This window comes from Salvia splendens, chromosome 15 (assembly GCF_004379255.2).
Source record: "Salvia splendens isolate huo1 chromosome 15, SspV2, whole genome shotgun sequence".
Lineage (NCBI taxonomy): Eukaryota > Viridiplantae > Streptophyta > Magnoliopsida > Lamiales > Lamiaceae > Salvia > Salvia splendens.
The window spans coordinates 34,275,104-34,292,833 of NC_056046.1; the positions used below are offsets into that span (position 1 = coordinate 34,275,104).

Consider the following 17,730-nt stretch of genomic DNA (forward strand, 5'->3'; position numbering starts at 1 on the left):
TAATTAAAAAAATTGATGAAAAATTAGTTTATACTACTAAATTGTTTTATGGATGAAAAACGTTAAATAATTGAAAGAAAGGGTAAAAAATATAATGCACTAGCAAAATTAATATATAAATAATTTTATAATATAATTTATTATCATATTATTTTTAAATTTTAAATTTGATTTAATAAATTTAATTTAATTATCAGTATATTCACATTCTTTTTTTTATTATGTTTTTTGTATTTCTTTTAACATGTTCCCATATTTTTTTTGTTAAAGCTAGAAAAAACTTAATGTAAAATATTTGTGTGAAATTTTGAAAATAAAACATTATTGTTAGAAAAAAAATTTACGTTTATTCTTTTTGAGTTTTGGGTATTATATTCATTCTTGAATTAACATGAGGGGTTATAATGTAAAACTAAAGTACAATTAAAATCGGTAAGTTCCTTAATATTTGCATATGAGAAAATGACAAAAATACCCTCAATTTGTATATACAAATTTGTTAACTATCACTATTCATAATTTAATGGTGGAAAAATGATTAGTACTAATAAACAAGACTTGAGTGCTTTAAATTATTAATAAGTCTATTAGTTCAGGAATAAATTAATATTTGTTATTCTAACTACAAAAACGTTTAAACAATCAAATAGTACTACTTAAAGTTTTATTTTTATTTGTATAATAATATTTTTTTTATTAATCAATTTATTTATTATTTGTCCATAATTATTCAGTCTCATATTTCATTTTTGGTTTGTCTGCCAACACATATTCATTTATCTTTTACTAATTTTTAAAATAGGTCTCACATTCCACTTCTATTTTATTACTCCCTCCATCCACAAAAAATAGGACACATTATGAATGACACATGTTTTAATGTGGAATTGGTAAAGTAAGAGAGAAGAAAAAAGTAAGAGATAAGTAGTGTTAGTGGAATGTGGAGTCCATATTAATAGTAAGAGATAAGGGAAAAAGTAAGAGAGAAGTTGTTAAAAACTTTCCTTTTTTAGATGTGCTCTTTCGTGGACAACCAAAAATGACAAATGTGCTCTATTTTTCGTGGACGGAGGGAGTATAAGTTTATACTCCATATAAAATGACGCACATTACATTAACTTTTTTCTTTACATTTTTTAATATTTGAAACCAGTCAAAGTGGGATAAGTAATATCAAATGGATGAAATACCATGTTAGTATAAAATTAATATTATAACAACTCAATTTGCGGACTCTTAGGACATCAAGATATCACTATCTGTGTTTCTTCGGATTCTCAAATCGAACAATCCTATATACACCATTGCGGACCACTAGTACCATTAGAGAAGGCTAGTCACTACCACAGATTCAAGAGTATCGCGTGTTTTGCCAAATTTATTGTTAATTTTCAGCTCATTTCCATTTCTAGTTCAGTCCCTGCTACCAAATGAGCTTTTAATGCATATTAACCCGCCAAACTAGTTCATTTCGTGATCTATAAATAGACCGAAAAATGGAAATTATACCACAACCACAACCATGATCATTTGAGTTTTCCTACAAGAAGAGAGTTACCTAGGTTTTTATTCATAAAAATTAGTTGTGTTAGCATGAAGCTCCCTTTGATTGATTTGAGCAACCTAGGAGAAAATGATTCTCCAAGGTGGGAATCAACTAAAATCCAAATTCGAGAAGCCCTTCAAGAATATGGGTGTTTTGAAGCTAACTTCAATAACAATATTCCTCTTGAGTTGAGGAAATCAGTTGGTGAAGGGATTCGACAACTTTTCGATCTCCCTTTAGCCATCAAACTACTTAACAAAAATCCACACAAACCTTTACATAGCTATGTTGGCCGAAACGATACCGATGGACTCGTAGAAAGTGTAGCCATTGATGGCGCCCTCTCGTCTCACGTAGTCGACACCTTCGCCAACCTCATGTGGCCTAATCAGGGCAATCCCACTTTCAGGTTTAATCCCTTTTTGTTTAATTTATTAATGTTACCATTTTGATGACCATTTTTAATATATGAGGATATACTAAAAAGGTTAATGTTGCTAACTTTTGATGAATTGACTATTGAGATTCATATAATAGTTTCTCTTATGATACTTATGTACTAGTGTTCTACATAGTTTCAATTTCACATTAATTTTTGTTGAATATTGTTTGTGTTATTTGCAAACATCAATTAGGCTGCATTATATTTTAAGTTTTCATCTAACATTAAATTTTGACTAAAAAAAATGTGCATTAAGACATACTATTTCCTTCTTGATTGTACTATTGTAACAGCAAAGATATACTGTTATATTGTGAGAAAATGTCTGAACTGGACAAGATTGTGAGGCGGATAGTGTTGGAGAGTTTTGGACTGGAAAAATACATAGACGAACACTTCAACTCCACGGATTACGTCTGTCGTATCAACAAGTACGAGGCGCCTCGAACGCCTCACTCAATGCTCGGATTATTTTCCCATACAGACAAGAACATCATCTCCACATTGCATCAGCTCAATCATGTTAACGGTTTGCTGATTCTTACCAAAGATGGGAAAACTTGGATCCCTGCAAATCCAACATCACCCGATTCATTCGTTGTCTTAGTCGGGACCACTTTCCGCGTATGTTACTACTATCCTCGTTTACAAAAAAAAAAATCTTATTTTTGCATTTTATTACAACGTACTAAAAACATGTATTTCCTTCATTTCACTAATTTCTCATTAAAATACGTGTCATCTATTGTTGAGACTATTTTTTCATGAATGGAGATCATAATTTTTTTTAATAATTTTTTGGCCTTTTCATTTGTAATGAATCACGTATTTTACTTCACCGATACGCGTCATTTATAGGCATGGACAAATGGGCGACTGCATGATCCAACCCACAAGGTGGTGGTGAGCGGGGATGAAACTCGATACATGATCGGATTGTTTACGGTTGCAAAAGAAGGGTGCGTGATTAAGACTCCGGAAGAGTTGGTGGATGAAGATCACCCTTTGCTCTAAAAGCCTTTTGATTACTATAAGTTCAATAAGTTTACCACCACAGATGCTGGTAGAGCTTTGCCGGATCCTCTCAAGGAATATTGTGGAGCCTAAATTCCATGATTATCAACTTATATGTCTGCTTGATTGAGTGTTTAATTTCTTGTTAATTTACTGCTATAATAATAGAAGCTTCTGATGCTTCAAATAAATGTGATAGATAAGCTCATTTCCGGGTTTTCTTTGTCGGTTCTTTCTCGAATCGCGAAAGAAGAGTCTAACCGCATAGTAGATATATAGTATATATTTCGAGTTTGTATTCATTCATAATGTTGAAATACATCCTCTTACTCTCCAACTCTCTATCCTCTAAAAAATTATTTTTAACATTATTTAGTTTTTGATATTTTGTAAAAATAAATATGAAATGGTTCTTTGCTAAAAAAAAGAAATAGCTTGATACAACAGAAAGAGTAATATACTTCACATTTTAATATTTCATTTATTTTTAAAAGAATCACAATTAATTTGAAACTAGTATCATACCCATATATATGGATATATGGATTAAAATATTTTTAATATTGATATATATGAGACAATAAATTAATTAAATGAAATTAAAAACATAATAAACATGAAACAATTAATCATGACACAATATAATCACAATTATAATGTTCCAATATTGATGCCACAATCAGTGGAACAAAATTCTACATTGGACCACATGAGATGAAAATTACACGGGCACATGAAAGTTGAACCCAACATCAATACGATATTTTATTTTATTGGAAAATTAGCTGACTAGTTATCCACCTGACAAACTCATATTTTCATTGGTTTAATTGGTTTGTTGAAGTGCTAAATGCCGAGTTTATCACTCGAGATTGTCTATATCCAGCCAATTAATCTATCTTTTGGAGTTGTATGTGTTTGTTGAGTGTTTTAGGAAAAACAGATGAAAAAGAGGACAAAATGCGGCTGTTAGTGACATGAGGCTGTGAAGCATCGAAAAGCTTCACCCGGCCGGGTATGCTGGAAACAACGCTGAATTCCAGAGAGGTATCGAAAATGACTACCAGGCCGGGTGGATTTCCAGTGTAATACCGGCCGGGTACTTTGGTTTGACGCGTCTGTTAGCAGAAAACGCAATTTTTTACGTGGAAAAATCAGAAGAAAAGGCTAGGGTTGCAGGCTACGAAATTCATTCTACACCTACCGCCTCCTACACTCACACACACTCCCAAGAACACTTCGAAGAGAGATTTGAAGATTGAAGACTACAAATCGAAAGATTTCTATAACTTCTTTAGATTGCTTAGTTCTTGTGATTTCTTTGTTTACTCTTGTGCTTTTTCAATTCAATTGCTTAGCTACCAATTGGGTTTGTTTACCTAGATAGTAGTAATCGAGAGATACCTAACTAGGGATGATAAAAGAGTGAACATTACATTGATAATCTACACTCGAGAGAGGGGATCCTTTGTGAGTGCTTGGGTCTTTTGTTCCTTGGAGTTAATCTAAACAAATTAGAAGGAGACTTCAATATTAAGGGTTAATCAACGGGGTAAGTACACTCGAGAGAGGACTTAGCTTAGACTAGAGACTTTCCTAGTAATCCTAGAGACATAAAATGGGTAATCGAAGTTGTTGAACTAATTACATCACATTTCCATTGTAGTTGGATCCAAAACTCTACTTTTCTCTTTGAAAGACTTTTCTCTTGTGTTATACTCTCTTTGTTACTTTTGATTCCTTTTACTTGTTATATACTTTTAGTAGTGTAAAACAAAACCAATTCCTATTCGATTGTCTAGACAGTAGTCGACATTTGTGCGTGGTACTTGAGTTGATATAATCTTGTCTCTGTGGGATACGATACTCTTGCTTGCTAATTGATTCACTAGCCCCGTACACTTGCGGGTATTTCTTGTGTGAAAATAAGTTGAGTCACCGCCCTCTAATATAGCAAGCAATGACACCACCGTTCAAATTATTGGTGTTTCTATAGTTATATTTATGTCTAGTAGTAATGATTGCTGCAATACTCCAATTAGATCCTTGAATTTGGTGATGGATCGAGAAATGTTTTATGGGGGGCAGAATTTCTTTACCTTATGTACGTCTTTTGATATCTTCTCTAACTCGACCTGCTACCTTCAAATCTGAATACGACCCAAACCCGTTAACGATACGATATAATATGGGTTGACATGAAATGAGAACGACCTGAACCCAATATTACACGATTAAAACCTGATATTTGCTCGGATTTTGCACTGTTTTAATGCCTTTATTTTGTCCGTTTTTAATGTCAAAATCACATTTCATGTCCATATTTTGTATATTTTATCCATTTTGGTATTTTGACGTGTTTTGTGAGAAATGAGCAAAATAGAGCTGAAAAAGGGCATAAAAACATCAAATTCTGGAAGCTGGAACTGAAGCGCAACCCAGAGGCCCACTGGACCCAATGCAGCGATCGCTGCAAACCATTCCAGAGAGTTATGGAGCTGTCCAGCGGCCCCAGTGTTAGTAACGACTTTGGTTATACAATTCTGTTCTCTATTCAATATTCGTTTGTTCTTACTTGGTTTCTTGCCTAAGTAATCGGATAATGCTTCACGTTGATTTAATATAACTTGCTACATAATCGTGACAGTAGGTTGGCGAGTTAGATCCACACTTAGTAGACACTTGATACGCTCAGATTTTGCACTGTTTTAAGGCCTTTATTTGGTCCGTTTTTAATGTCAAAGTTACAATTCATTTCCATATTTTGTATATTTTCTCTATTATGGTATTTTGACGTGTTTTGTGAGATTTGTGCTATTTGAGCCTAAAAAGACAGGAAAAAGTCGAAGTTGGAAATCTGGAGCATTCGAGAAGTCTAGCGGTCCGCTGCAACTTGCACAGCGACCGCCACGCCAGTAGCGGACCGCTCCGAGAAGTTGTGCTGAACGAAGAACACGCCCAGCGACCGCTGGGGTGAGCGTAGCGACTGCTAGAAGAGTTCCCGAAGCTACTCGAGTATTCACAGCGACCGCTGCAACATTATGCAGCGACCGCTATCCAAGAGTCAGAGGCTACAGATAGTTGTGCAGCGACCGCTGGCCAAGGTGGCAACGGCATGCTGCGAAAGAGCGGTGCACGAATTAACCTACTTTCTCCCCAAGATTTACCAAATTTAGCTATATTTTGCCATATTTCCTGCTGCTCGAATTCCCACTATAAATATCCCCTCAAACCTCCTTATCCTAGAGCATAAAATTGAGAGAGTTCTTCATTGTGCAAGAGGTTGAAGACGGATTCAAGAGTTCATCAAGGCTACAAGGATTCACCTTTGGGTTCCATTACTTTAGTTCTTATGTTTACTTTGTTTTCCCTTCATTCTATGTTTTAGCTTATTCAATTATGTGTAACTAAATTCATAGGATTCTAGGGATGTGTTAGTAAGGACTTTGGTTTTACAATTCCGTTTGCTATTTATATCCGTTTTGTTTTTACTTTGTTTTTTTCTTAAGTTGGTTCTATAATACTTCATGTTTGAGTGACACATTTGATGATGATTTAATATAATTTCCTACATAATCGTGAGAGGAGGTTGGCGAGTTAGATCCACTTAATAGACACTACAATTAGCTTCCTTTAAAACTGCACTGTTAATTGAGAGTGGGGACTTTTCAAGGGTCTTAGGAGCTTTTAGAAGTTACCAATCTAGGATTGACAAAACTAGTGTTTGTAATCTACGCTTGTGCCGCATGGGCATAACTTGTGTGACTCGTTCTATCGAAGTATAAACTTTGCTAGGGTATTGTAGTTGGAACTTGTATAACCATAACTGTGAACGCACATCCCTGGAATTCTCTTATCTCTCATATTTTTACCTCTTTGATTAGTTGCAATTAGTTGTTTCATTGCTTTCAAGCTATTCTTGGTTTCAAAAATCTTCAAAACTTTCGTTTTTTTCCAAATAGTGAAAGAAGCTTAGTAGAAGGTAGCCAGTCTGTTGATCTTATTCCCGTGTTCGATATCGGCTACTGACCTTTAGTTATTACTATATATACTTCTGGTATTTTTTTTTATTACTTGCAGTTAATTGCTTTCAGGTCTTTATTCTTTGTTTTTTTTGTTTTAGTTTAATCTTTGATTTGTTTCTTTCATGGCAGTGCATGCGAACACGTTCGAAGAATATCTAGAGCCGCTTGGATCTATCTTCGCCCCTTCCTCGCTATCAACTTCAACCTCTCTCGCAAGGGCTCTTCTTCGGGGTCTTCCTCATCCTCCATGGGATCCTCCTCGTCTTCAAGGGGATCTTCTTCCTCTCCTCATCACTCTCCCGCACATCAGTAGCGTCGTTGATATGCTCATCGACCACAAGAACTTCCGTCGCGGGAGGTGCGGAGGTGCGCATCCCAAGCTTCTCCTCTTAGGGCAGTTTGGTTGGGGCGTCTCACTCTCGTTACCGACCCCCGCTGTAGGGACTGCGGCTCGATGAAGACGCCTCTTTCCTTGGAGGAGCATAGGGTGGCGGTCCATCACGAGCATCGACCAGTGCTTCCAGAGAACCTTCACAAAACCATGCATGTCCCCTTGCATGCTGTAGTCGGGAAGCTTATGCCAGACGTATGACCGTGAAACCTCGTCGGCCCCCTATTCCAAGGTGCCGGTAGTCCATCAATCAATCTCTTGATTCCCTCATAGTGCCTCACTCCACAGCCATGGGCATCCCGCATAAGGTCAAGTAATCGGCGACATAAGATATCAAAGGGGCCCTCGCGTCCCTCTCGAAGCCGCGGTACATTCCACCGCCCGCAATCCATTCTTGACGTACCTTCCCTTAGCGGTGCGTGGATCGTGATCGCCATCTACATAAAAGTAAGTCCCCTTAGTAACCACTCGTAGAAAAGAGTAAAGCAAGGTAGAGAAAGATAGAACGCATAAAGAACGTTCATACGTACTACCGTGCATATACCTGTCGATTTCCATAAGGAAAAGTCGTAACAATTCTTTTTTCTTTTTTTTTTTTCTTTTTTTTTCCTCTAAGGATAGATGTTTCGTATTTTATAAACGTGGTACTTTTGCAACTTCGTCTATCCTTCCATCTATCACAATCGCATTTCACAAGGTTATCCTTGTCTCGTCATTTCATCGTCCTTTGGAATTCGCGCCCTTTCGCACCCCATTCATTCTATCACTTCTATTATGCTTCGTTTCAACTTTTGCCTTCTTTCGTGTTGAGCGCGGTGAGACGGAGTGTTGAGTGTTAAGCGAATACTCTTTTAGTCTAGCGAAACGAGTCTAGACTAGATTGAATAAACGACTCTCGGTCCAGAGCGGAAGGAAAAACACGGCTCTGATACCACTCTGTCACGACCGCACTTCCTAGGGATAGAAAGCACGGGAAATCGTGACTCGTGGGGGATTTAAGAAGGGGGAAAACATACAATTCAAGGTAATACGACTTAACAAACAAGGATGAAGTTTCATTTAAACCGGTCAACGTTTCAACAAAAACCCAAGTCTCAAAGTAAACGATAGCAGAGTTCGGCAATAACGAAAATAACAGAGTTTCTTAGACATTTGATAGCGGAAGCAATTTGAGAGTATAGTTACTACTACGTATGAAGACATAATAATAACCGGACCAGTTCTTGAAATCATCACTCAACATTCTCCGCCTCCCGACCTCGCTCAACCTGCACATAGGGAAAACATATGCAGGGGCTGAGTACTTGGTGCACCCAGTGAACTCACGCCCGAAAAACATTCATCGTTAAGATATGTCAAGCCATCATCGCGTGAATCCCGGGTTTTACTTTAAGAAGAACCGGGAAGCACAAAAATATTCAATTCCATAAAAAGTGTCCGCGCGGACTAACATCATCCCCATCATATACCATATCTGAACCATCATGTGAAACGAGACTGTGGCCACAATCTCGATCACTGGACCGGCCGACCTAGGGGACGGCTCACGATCCCCATCAGTGCACTAGTCTAAGTAGGGCGTAGCCTAGTTAGACCCGAATTCGTTAACCATCAAAGTCTAGTAGAGTATTATTCTAGTAGACAATCAGACAGGCAGTTTCAAAGCATAAACCACGGCATGACATACTTTATAGAAACATCCTTATAACACCATAAACATATCAATTCAAGAATAAACATTTAAGAATAAAGCCCACCTCAAAAGCTTAAGATTTCCGTAAAAATTCCTCGTTCCGACTTTTAGCGTGCGTGCGAACCACCTTTTCGGAAAACACATAAAATCATATCAATTCCCGATAACAACGATAATTAGAATGCATGCACTCTAATTAAATTCTTTTAAAATTCTTTTTCTCGATTTCCGCGCACTTTCGGTTATTCGGCGGCCGCCAAGGCGGCGCGTGCGACGCCGGTCGGCCGCTTACCGCTCGTTCTATCCTTCGTTGGCTCCTCGCATTTTCCATAACGTCGAAAATAATTTCTAAAAAATTATTTAAGCGCTTACTTAAATTTTCCGTAATTATTTACCCTTAAAAAGAATTATCTCGAACCTCGGTAAAATATTCACTCGATAAAAAGAACTTACGGAAAATTAATTAAATAATTTCTTCCCGATTAAATTTTAATTAACGGCCCAAGAGAATTAATTTCTTAGCCACTTTATTCCTCAAGATAATTAATTAGGAAGCCCATCGCTTAAAAGGAGAGTCCACGATTAAAAAAAGTCTTCCAATTTAATTATAAGGCCCTACTACAAAGATTTTAAATCAAGGCCCAAATTAAAAAAACACATGGCCCAAAAAGCATGGCCCAACTTCATCATCTTCTCCAACACACCACTCATCTCTCTCTCTTCTTTCTCTCTCACCGTCGCCCCTCTCTTTCTCTCGGCAAACACACACAGCCGACCACCACACTGTCGTCGCCGTCGTTCTCCCTCCGGCTCGCCACCGTCGCGGCTGGAGCAGCCTGCCGCCACAGCTGGAGCCGCCCGAGGAAGCCGCTTGCCTTCGCTGCTCGACCGGCGGAAGCTGCTGCCGCGGAGGACACTCCACGTCGCCGCTGCCGTGCGGCTTGGGGCTGCTGCCTCGCCGTCGCGTCACCAGCCGTGGGTTGTCTACCGTTCGCAATGGAGAGCCAGCCGTCGGGGGAGACGTCGAGCGGCTGTTCCGCCGCTGCCCGTCGCCGGCGGTGGCCTCTCCTCCTCCGAAACCACCCCGAAACGTCCCGCAACACACGTTATGGTTATAAAGTTTCGTTCTTTCCTAGATTCGATTATGCCGCGGGCGATCGTTCGATTATTTCTACGTCGGTTTCTACTTAGTTGATATGGAAGAAGGTCAAGCTATATGCATACAAAGCTAATAATAACTCATGCATTGAGATGGAGATGGATTATACCTCCTAAAAGAAAAGGTTGGACTTGATGGTGAATGAACAAAGATGTGAAATTTCCTCCTCTTGCTTCCTCTCTCGGCTTCTCTCTCTCGCCACTTTTCCTTCTCTCTTCTTCTTCTCCCTTTTTTTTCTTTGCAAAGTGAAAGTGAGAGGGTGGCTTAGAGGGTGGATATTGATGGGGAAGTGGGGAAAACCGATCGATCATGGGGAAAAATGAAAACCGTCGGCCATGAAGCAAGAAGGAAGAAGAAAATAAAGAAAAAGGAAAAGAAAAGGAAAAGACTTGGGCTTGGTCCAATAAAAAAAATACTTGGGCTTCCACAATTAAATTCCAATTGGGCTAAAGAAATAGAATACGAGCCCAAATTAGTGAAACCACTACTTGGTGGATTTAAAGAGTATTTAGACTCCAAGATTAATTTATTTTTTTAATTGGACTTCGAATTTATTTTGAAAAGTCCAAAATAAATTCATACATTATAATTTTGTATTTTTCCTTCGTTCATTAAAAATTCACGGGTCTTCATTATATTAGGTTTTGCTATCTCGTTCCCCAAAAATACCAATTAAAGTACGAGAAATCATACAAAATTAATATTTGGTGTTGTTCCAAATATAATATCCGTTCATCCGTTCCTCGCTTACGCGCGTCGTTGCCCATATATTTCCTTCCATTTAATACATTCGTCTTGCTAATGAATAGCAATTTCATCATCGATCTTTCAACGAGACCTTAAACGAGTCTCCATCGTTCATACTTAAAATAACATAAACACATTCTTTTTTCCACGTTAAACACATAAAACCATATTCTTTTCATATCACACCTATCGAGAGGCATAACATTTTAAAATAATTTTATCCATTATTTCATTACATAAGATAAATTTCTAACTTAAGGTACGGGTGTTACAAAAATAATACCAAGATATAACCTAATATTGAGTTGTGAGATTATTTAGTCATAGGGGTTAGGTATGACTAATTATCTCATGATCCATCTACGATTGAGTTGTGGGATTGAATCTCATGAACCAAACACACTACAAATTTAATCTTAGATACAATCTTGCAAACCGAACAGAGCATAACCACAACCAAGATCTATAAACAGCCCTATAAAATGGAAATTATACCATAACCACAACCAAAATCATTTGAGTTTTACTACAAGAAGAGAGCTACCTAGGATTTTATTCATAAAAATGAGTTGTGTAAGCATGAAGCTCCCTTTGATTGATTTGAGCAACGTAGGAGAAAATTATTGATTATCAAATATTTTTGTAAAAAATTATGTATTTTAAATAATATTTTTACTAAATAGTACGATAAATTAAAAAAATCTATATTTAGAGAATTAAATCATTTATATTCCTTTAATTTTAATTGTAGTAATGGATGATTTTCGAATAATATAAATTATTTGAGGGAATGTAATTTAAACAAGATTAAACTTAAAGTACAAATTATTAAAATAGTATAGAGTTGGTTATTGTAATTCCGATCTATGTTGACAAGTATTCATGCTTACCCATCCCTACCAAACAAGGACGGAGATAGCCTAGGCAAAGCCGCCGCTTCAGCGGGGGCTTGGCCGGTGCCATCCTCGTAGATTTCGGTTACAATGTTTTATGCTTTATATTACAGAGATAGAAGCAATTGATGAAAGAAGATGATGGAGAAAGAGAGGGGAGAGGGGATATGATTATGACCTTGGGAATAGAGTTCCCGTTTATCACCATTTTTTTGTTTAGTGGGTTTAGGAAAATAGGATAATTTAAAATCAACATAGTTTAACTCAGTTTTTAGCCAGCAATAAATTTGTTTTATTTAAGCACCAATTTTTTTATTAGTTAAATTAAATCCAATATATTTACATGGATATATTTTCAACCAAAAAGTATAATTTAAGAGTAACGATAAATTAACAAAAATTGTATATACAAAATATCCTTCAAATTGAAATTTGGATAAGACTAATTTAATTGATTTGGAAGCATCCTTAATTACATATATCTATGACTAATTTAACTCTATTCTTATTAATTTATATTGTTTAAAAAATATGTATTAATTGAATTTATTATTAAAAATATTCACCTTAATAAGTATTTTAATAAATAAGTATTTGTTCATTTTATTTAAACTATCACAATGATGTGAAGATAAATATATTGTTCCTTTTTCTACAAAGTAAAAATTAATCTAAATACTCTTTTATTTGTAAATTCTATTTAATTACGTAATATATATTTTTAAAAACATTGGTATTTTTCTATTAATTTCAACTTTTATATTCGCAAGTATTTACATATTAGTTAATCTTCCAAAGGGGAATAAATTATTTGTTTACAAAATAAATAAAAAAACGTGTCAGTTAACTTCTTTAATATATATGATTTGTCATAAACATTTTTTATATTTTTCAAATAATTTTTTTCTAATAATTCTTTATTTTATATAGAGTAATATATATACATTGCTAAGATATCATATATTGAAATCTTATGTAATTAAGAAACTATAAATATTACTTAATCGTATAATATAGGTCATTCGATGATGGTAGATTGTTAGACTCAAGCACATATAATACAATCTTCTAATGCATAGCTATTGGTGAATAAATTGATAAGATCATGAAAAATTAAACTTATACGATAAATCACTATATTTTCAAACTATTGAATTATTTTAATATTAATTCCTTAATTAATTTTGTAGTGCGTTAAAAATATCACAATAAGGATGGGCCGATGATAGCAACATGTGGCACCTAACATGTGTTATACCTTTATACGTATAACTACCAGATATATTGATACAGTATATTGAAATTAAATAAATGAATTTTAGACTCATATTATAAAATTATTTTATAATTAATACTATTTCGATGATAGAAGGTCGTCGCACTCAACGACCACCGATGTCAGTGACATTCTTCACATGTATTAGCAACTAATATTTTCAAAAAATATAGTATTAGATAATTACTTTATTAATATAATTTCAATTTTCAACAATAGTATAAATGATCATGTTTTGATTTTTTTTTATGTTTCTCCATGTACTATACTATACATAAATTATTTGAAATACCAAGCTTCAAATTATATTCCAAATCACAAAATTTAGTAGTTGAAAAAAATGAAATAAAATATAATGTACATGAGAGATCCAAATAAAAAATGATATAATTTAATTAGTTATTAGAATATAAGGATAATTAAAAAAATTGATGAAAAATTAGTTTATACTACTAAATTGTTTTATGGATGAAAAACGTTAAATAATTGAAAGAAAGGGTAAAAAATATAATGCACTAGCAAAATTAATATATAAATAATTTTATAATATAATTTATTATCATATTATTTTTAAATTTTAAATTTGATTTAATAAATTTAATTTAATTATTAGTATATTCACAGTCTTTTTTTTATTATGTTTTTTGTATTTCTTTTAACATGTTCCCATATTTTATTTGTTAAAGCTAGAAAAAACTTAATGTAAAATATTTGTGTGAAATTTTGAAAATAAAACATTATTGTTAGAAAAAAAATATACGTTTATTCTTTTTGAGTTTTGGGTATTATATTCATTCTTGAATTAACATGAGGGGTTATAATGTAAAACTAAAGTACAATTAAAATCGGTAAGTTCCTTAATATTTGCATATGAGAAAATGACAAAAATACCCTCAATTTGTATATACAAATTTGTTAACTATCACTATTCATAATTTAATGGTGGAAAAATGATTAGTACTAATAAACAAGACTTGAGTGCTTTAAATTATTAATAAGTCTATTAGTTTAGGAATAAATTAATATTTGTTATTCTAACTACAAAAACGTTTAAACAATCAAATAGTACTACTTAAAGTTTTATTTTTATTTGTATAATAATATATTTTTTTTATTAATCAATTTATTTATTATTTGTCCATAATTATTCAGTCTCATATTTCATTTTTGGTTTGTCTGCCAACACATATTCATTTATCTTTTACTAATTTTTAAAATAGGTCTCACATTCCACTTCTATTTTATTACTCCCTCCATCCACGAAAAATAGGACACATTATGAATGACACATGTTTTAATGTGGAATTGGTAAAGTAAGAGAGAAGAAAAAAGTAAGAGATAAGTAGTGTTAGTGGAATGTGGAGTCCATATTAATAGTAAGAGATAAGGGAAAAAGTAAGAGAGAAGTTGTTAAAAACTTTCCTTTTTTAGATGTGCTCTTTCGTGGACAACCAAAAATGACAAATGTGCTCTATTTTTTGTGGACGGAGGGAGTATAAGTTTATACTCCATATAAGTGGGATAAGTAATATCAAATGGATGAAATACCATGTTAGTATAAAATTAATATTAACAACTCAATTTGCGGACTCTTAGGACATCAAGATATCACTATCTGTGTTTCTTCGGATTCTCAAATCGAACAATCCTATATACACCGTTGCGGACCACTAGTACCATTAGAGAAGGCTAGTCACTACCACAGATTCAAGAGCATCGCGTGTTTTGCCAAATTTATTGTTAATTTTCAGCTCATTTCCATTTCTAGTTCAGTCCCTGCTACCAAATGAGCTTTTAATGCATATTAACCCGCCAAACTAGTTCATTTCGTGATCTATAAATAGACCGAAAAATGGAAATTATACCACAACCACAACCATGATCATTTGAGTTTTCCTACAAGAAGAGAGTTACCTAGGTTTTTATTCATAAAAATTAGTTGTGTAAGCATGAAGCTCCCTTTGATTGATTTGAGCAACCTAGGAGAAAATGATTCTCCAAGGTGGGAATCAACTAAAATCCAAATTCGAGAAGCCCTTCAAGAATATGGGTGTTTTGAAGCTAACTTCAATAACAATATTCCTCTTGAGTTGAGGAAATCAGTTGGTGAAGGGATTCGACAACTTTTCGATCTCCCTTTAGCCATCAAACTACTTAACAAAAATCCACACAAACCTTTACATAGCTATGTTGGCCGAAACGATACCGATGGACTCGTAGAAAGTGTAGCCATTGATGGCGCCCTCTCGTCTCACGTAGTCGACACCTTCGCCAACCTCATGTGGCCTAATCAAGGCAATCCCACTTTCAGGTTTAATCCCTTTTTTGTTTAATTTATTAATGTTACCATTTTGATGACCATTTTTAATATATGAGGATATACTAAAAAGTTTAATGTTGCTAACTTTTGATGAATTGACTATTGAGATTCATATAATAGTTTCTCTTATGATACTTATGTACTAGTGTTCTACATAGTTTCATTTTCACATTAATTTTTGTTGAATATTGTTTGTGTTTATTTGCAAACATCAATTGGGCTGCATTATATTTTAAGTTTTCATCTAACATTAAATTTTGACTAAAAAAAATGTGCATTAAGACATACTATTTCCTTCTTGATTGTACTATTGTAACAGCAAAGATATACTGTTATATTGTGAGAAAATGTCTGAACTGGACAAGATTGTGAGGCGGATAGTGTTGGAGAGTTTTGGACTGGAAAAATACATAGACGAACACTTCAACTCCACGGATTACGTCTGTCGTATCAACAAGTACGAGGCGCCTCGAACGCCTCACTCAATGCTCGGATTATTTTCCCATACAGACAAGAACTTCATCTCCACATTGCATCGCTCAATCATGTTAACGGTTTGCTGATTCTTACCAAAGATGGGAAAACTTGGATCCCTGCAAATCCAACATCACCCGATTCATTCGTTGTCTTAGTCGGGACCACTTTCCGCGTATGTTACTACTATCCTCGTTTACAAAAAAAAATCTTATTTTTGCATTTTATTACAACGTACTAAAAACATGTATTTCCTTCATTTCACTAATTTCTCATTAAAATACGTGTCATCTATTGTTGAGACTATTTTTTCATGAATGGAGATCATAATTTTTTTTAATAATTTTTTGGCCTTTTCATTTGTAATGAATCACGTATTTTACTTCACCGATACGCGTCATTTATAGGCATGGACAAATGGGCGACTGCATGATCCAACCCACAAGGTGGTGGTGAGCGGGGATGAAACTCGATACATGATCGGATTGTTTACGGTTGCAAAAGAAGGGTGCGTGATTAAGACTCCGGAAGAGTTGGTGGATGAAGATCACCCTTTGCTCTACAACCCTTTTGATTACTATAAGTTCAATAAGTTTACCACCACAGATGCTGGTAGAGCTTTGCCGGATCCTCTCAAGGAATATTGTGGAGCCTAAATTCCATGATTATCAGCTTATATGTCTGCTTGATTGAGTGTTTAATTTCTTGTTAATTTACTGCTATAATAATAGAAGCTTTTGATGCTTCAAATAAATGTGATAGATAAGCTCATTTCCGGGTTTTCTTTGTCGGTTCTTTCTCGAATCGCGAAAGAAGAGTCTAACCGCATAGTAGATATATAGTATATATTTCGAGTTTGTATTCATTCATAATGTTGAAATACATCCTCTTACTCTCCAACTCTCTATCCTCTAAAAAATTATTTTTAACATTATTTAGTTTTTGATATTTTGTAAAAATAAATATGAAATGGTTCTTTGCTTAAAAAAAAGAAATAGCTTGATACAACAGAAAGAGTAATATACTTCACATTTTAATATTTCATTTATTTTTAAAAGAATCACAATTAATTTGAAACTAGTATCATACCCATATATATGGATATATGGATTAAAATATTTTTAATATTGATATATATGAGACAATAAATTAATTAAATGAAATTAGAAACATAATAAACATGATAAATGAAATTAGAAACATAATAAACATGAAACAATTAATCATGACACAATTTAATCACAAATTATAATGTTCCAATATTGATGCCACAATCAGTGGAACAAAATTCTACATTGGACCACATGAGATGAAAATTACACGGGCACATGAAAGTTGAACCCAACATCAATACGATATTTTTATTTTATTGGAAAATTAGCTGACTAGTTATCCACCTGACAAACTCATATTTTCATTGGTTTAATTGGTTTGTTGAAGTGCTAAATGCCGAGTTTATCACTCGAGATTGTCTATATCCAGCCAATTAATCTATCTTTTGGAGTTGTATGTGTTTGCTGAGTGTTTAGGAAAAACAGATGAAAAAGAGGACAAAATGCGGCTGTTAGTGACATGAGGCTGTGAAGCATCGAAAAGCTTCACCCGGCCGGGTATGCTGGAAACAACGCTGAATTCCAGAGAGGTATCGAAAATAACTACCAGGCCGGGTGGATTTCCAGTGTAATAATCCTACCCGGCCAGGTACTTTGGTTTGACGCGTCTGTTAGCAGAAAACGCAATTTTTTACGTG

General features: G+C 34.5%; 1 protein-coding gene and 1 pseudogene across 1 annotated transcript; both read left to right on the forward strand.

Annotated features, from left to right (window-relative positions):
* Nucleotides 1-1,529: 1,529 nt before the first annotated feature.
* Nucleotides 1,530-3,339, forward strand: LOC121766454 (probable 2-oxoglutarate-dependent dioxygenase AOP1.2). Its single transcript, XM_042162735.1, has 3 exons — nucleotides 1,530-1,955; nucleotides 2,282-2,612; nucleotides 2,847-3,339. Exons 1-3 carry the CDS (start codon nucleotides 1,594-1,596, stop codon nucleotides 3,000-3,002), a joined length of 849 nt encoding a protein of 282 aa, XP_042018669.1. The 5' UTR covers nucleotides 1,530-1,593; the 3' UTR covers nucleotides 3,003-3,339.
* Nucleotides 3,340-15,068: 11,729 nt separating this feature from the next.
* On the forward strand, nucleotides 15,069-16,880 carry LOC121766450 (annotated as a pseudogene).
* Nucleotides 16,881-17,730: the final 850 nt, after the last annotated feature.